The sequence below is a fragment of the Pistacia vera genome, unplaced genomic scaffold (assembly GCF_008641045.1).
Source record: "Pistacia vera cultivar Batoury unplaced genomic scaffold, PisVer_v2 Contig679, whole genome shotgun sequence".
Classification (NCBI taxonomy): domain Eukaryota; kingdom Viridiplantae; phylum Streptophyta; class Magnoliopsida; order Sapindales; family Anacardiaceae; genus Pistacia; species Pistacia vera.
The window spans coordinates 499,853-502,614 of record NW_022196533.1 but is presented as its reverse complement, the minus strand read 5'-3'; the positions used below and the strand labels follow the sequence as shown (position 1 = coordinate 502,614).

Sequence of the window (2,762 nt, the reverse complement as noted above, 5' to 3'; positions counted from 1 at the left end):
ATTAATCCAATATCCAAAATATATGAATAATGTTGAGAAGTTAGTATATCTTTTGGAGGTCACATTAATGAAATTGTTAATAAACTTAAAAGGACGATTTAATGACATTAAAGGCTAAATACACAAGATTTATTATTTATATCAATATGCATTCAACTTCATATTAGAAGGATAATAATCTTAATAGAAAACCTAAATAGTTTTATATCTATATTTTAAAAAACCATATTCTTTTTTTAATTCTTGCCTTTAAAGTTTTTTTTTTTTTTAAATAAAAATAAAAGCTTTCCGTAATGCTAATATAAAATAATGATATATTATTAAATTCATTAACGACTTTTTGTAATATAGGGTTGCCAAATTTATGAAAATTAAAATTCATCAATTTCCCAATTTTAAATAGGGTAATAGCTTAAGGATCAGAATCAACCATAGATGAAAAAAATATATGAAGAATGTTATTAAAGTTTTAATGAATATCATATAATCCCTTTTTCAAAATAACAACCTTCTCAAAGTATCAAAATTTAAAAAAAATAAAAAAAATTAAATAAAATTACTGAGTTGGTGGAGGAAGTTGAATCCTTATTGGAACTCTGATAGATCCGATCATAAAGCTCTGGACAGAAGGAGTGATTTTCTGATACCTTGTAAAATGTCGTGGAGGTTGAATCCAAATACTCTGATAAACTGATGTATCTGTTTCCTTGATCCAGCCATAAGGTTGTGGACACAAGTGAGTTTTTGGTGCCTTATAAAAACAAGAGTCAAACTCCATGAAGCAATTACGATGTACAGTATTGGCTAATTCACTTGCAGGCCCCACCGCCGGAGCTAATATCCATTTTTCCAAACCTCTAAACAACATTTTCTTCTCCAAATTTTCAATTTCAACCAACTTCTTCTCTGAAAAATCAACCCTAAAAACAACACAACTTTCATCATATTCATAATTATACGTTAATAAAACATTCCCATCTGACTCAATTAGTCTACAATGGTAGAGCATTTTCCATGGGGGAATTGCAAAAGAGAGAACATCAACTGGATCAAGAATGATTTTCTGCTCTTTTACTATAATCTGAAAGGAACATAAAGAAAAATTTTTATCTTCAGATATATCGTCACGACTAACAGTAGCACAATATAAGACTCCATCCACACAAGCCAAACTAAGAATATCTCGTCCAAAATCTTCTAAACAATAATGACTAGTCCATCTTGTATCTCCAGGCCTACATGTGTAGATTATTTTCCTTATCAATCCCCAACCATTCGCAACATGAAGAAATATCACACACTCGTTGGAAGTTGGATTGCCTGAGAATATTACCTGAGAACTATCAATGTATAGAGGATGTTGTTCAATGTGAGGATCTTCCAATACCGAGAGTTTTATTGTTTCATCAGTAAAAGGATTATAGAAGTAGAGTAAATTACAAGCAAGGTGAAAAGAAACATTCTCTTCTGGTTTGGATATAAGAATCCAACCATATTTTGAATCATGAAACCTTGATCCAAATGGTAACTTCTTTTTAATCTCATACTTCTTTTTGTTAGAAGGGTTGTAGAGATAACAAAAGCCACTGTCATCTTGTTTGTACTTGTAAGCAAATATCCAAGGCAATTGATCTGCAGATTTAATAGCATAAGTATTCCACCGCCAACTTTTGCAGACAGCTCGAAAATGTATTTGATCATTGAAATATAGATGCTCCATTATCATGCTTTGTATCTCAACTGGAAGATCGGACCATGACTTGACAGCACTGTCATGGCTCATATTGGATGTGAAGGAGGAGAGTTTATTGAAAGAAGAATAATTCAATGTTATTATATTCATATATATATATATATATATATATATATATATATTGCATTTATGAAGAATCCTGTTTTTAAAAGGATTAATTAATAGGAAGAGTTGTTATTGAATTAGAAAACTAAATAAAGAGAATGATAATCCTGTTTCCGATTCATCACCTTATTTTCCTAGTATTCTAATTAACGTATATAGAGTTAGTGTTAGATACTTTGGTCTACAATATAATTTAGAGCCCAGTTAAATATATTAATTAATGTGACTTTATGATAATTGAAAATTGTATTTTAATTTGCTATAAAAACAGTAAATGAGTTGCACCGAGAGGCAAAATTTACTATGCGTTACGTAATTTGACGATTCACTATTGAAGTCAAATCCCACCGAAAAAAAATATTTATACAAGAAGAATATATCTAATATAAAATCGCAAAAAATCTCTTTCAAACAGATAAACCTTATCATGTATATACCAAAGCAAAAACCTTATCATGTATTAAACTCACCTAATCTGGGAAACAAAATAAATGAAGGGAATTAATAAGCCGAGTCATAAAAAAAAAAAAAATTATTCCTAATCTCGGAAATGTTCCTGCATTATTGCTTTTCATCACAATTTTACAATTTTAGAATATAATTTCTAAATTATAAACACAAATACTAATGTTCGTATTTTCTTAATAAATTAAAATTTCTTAATATTATTACTAAATTTTGTTTAGTTTAAGAATATTAGAAAACTTACCATGCAAAATAGTCAATTGTTTGCTAACTGACCTCCACGCTATAGAGTTTTCCGGGTTTGGGCTTTTTATTTTGGACTCAGAAGGCTCTCTTTTTGGCCTTTTATGATTTTGTCCATATCCAACAAGTATTTGAGGTATTTTACAGGTAGGGTTATTTATGTAAGAGTATCTCCGAATGACTCTTTATATGATTC

The 2,762-nt window shown here is 29.3% G+C and overlaps 1 protein-coding gene across 1 annotated transcript; it reads right to left on the bottom strand.

The window, feature by feature from the left end:
• Positions 1-556: 556 nt before the first annotated feature.
• On the bottom strand, positions 557-1,783 carry LOC116113448 (F-box/kelch-repeat protein At1g57790-like). Its single transcript, XM_031399604.1, has one exon. The coding sequence runs from the start codon at positions 1,781-1,783 to the stop codon at positions 557-559; it is 1,227 nt and encodes a 408-aa protein (XP_031255464.1).
• Between the last annotated feature and the right edge of the window lie 979 nt (positions 1,784-2,762).

Coding starts and splice junctions, on each gene's coding strand:
- LOC116113448 (XM_031399604.1), bottom strand. CDS start 1,783: ATGAGCCATGACAGTGCTGTCAAGTCATGGTCCGATCTTCCAGTTGAG.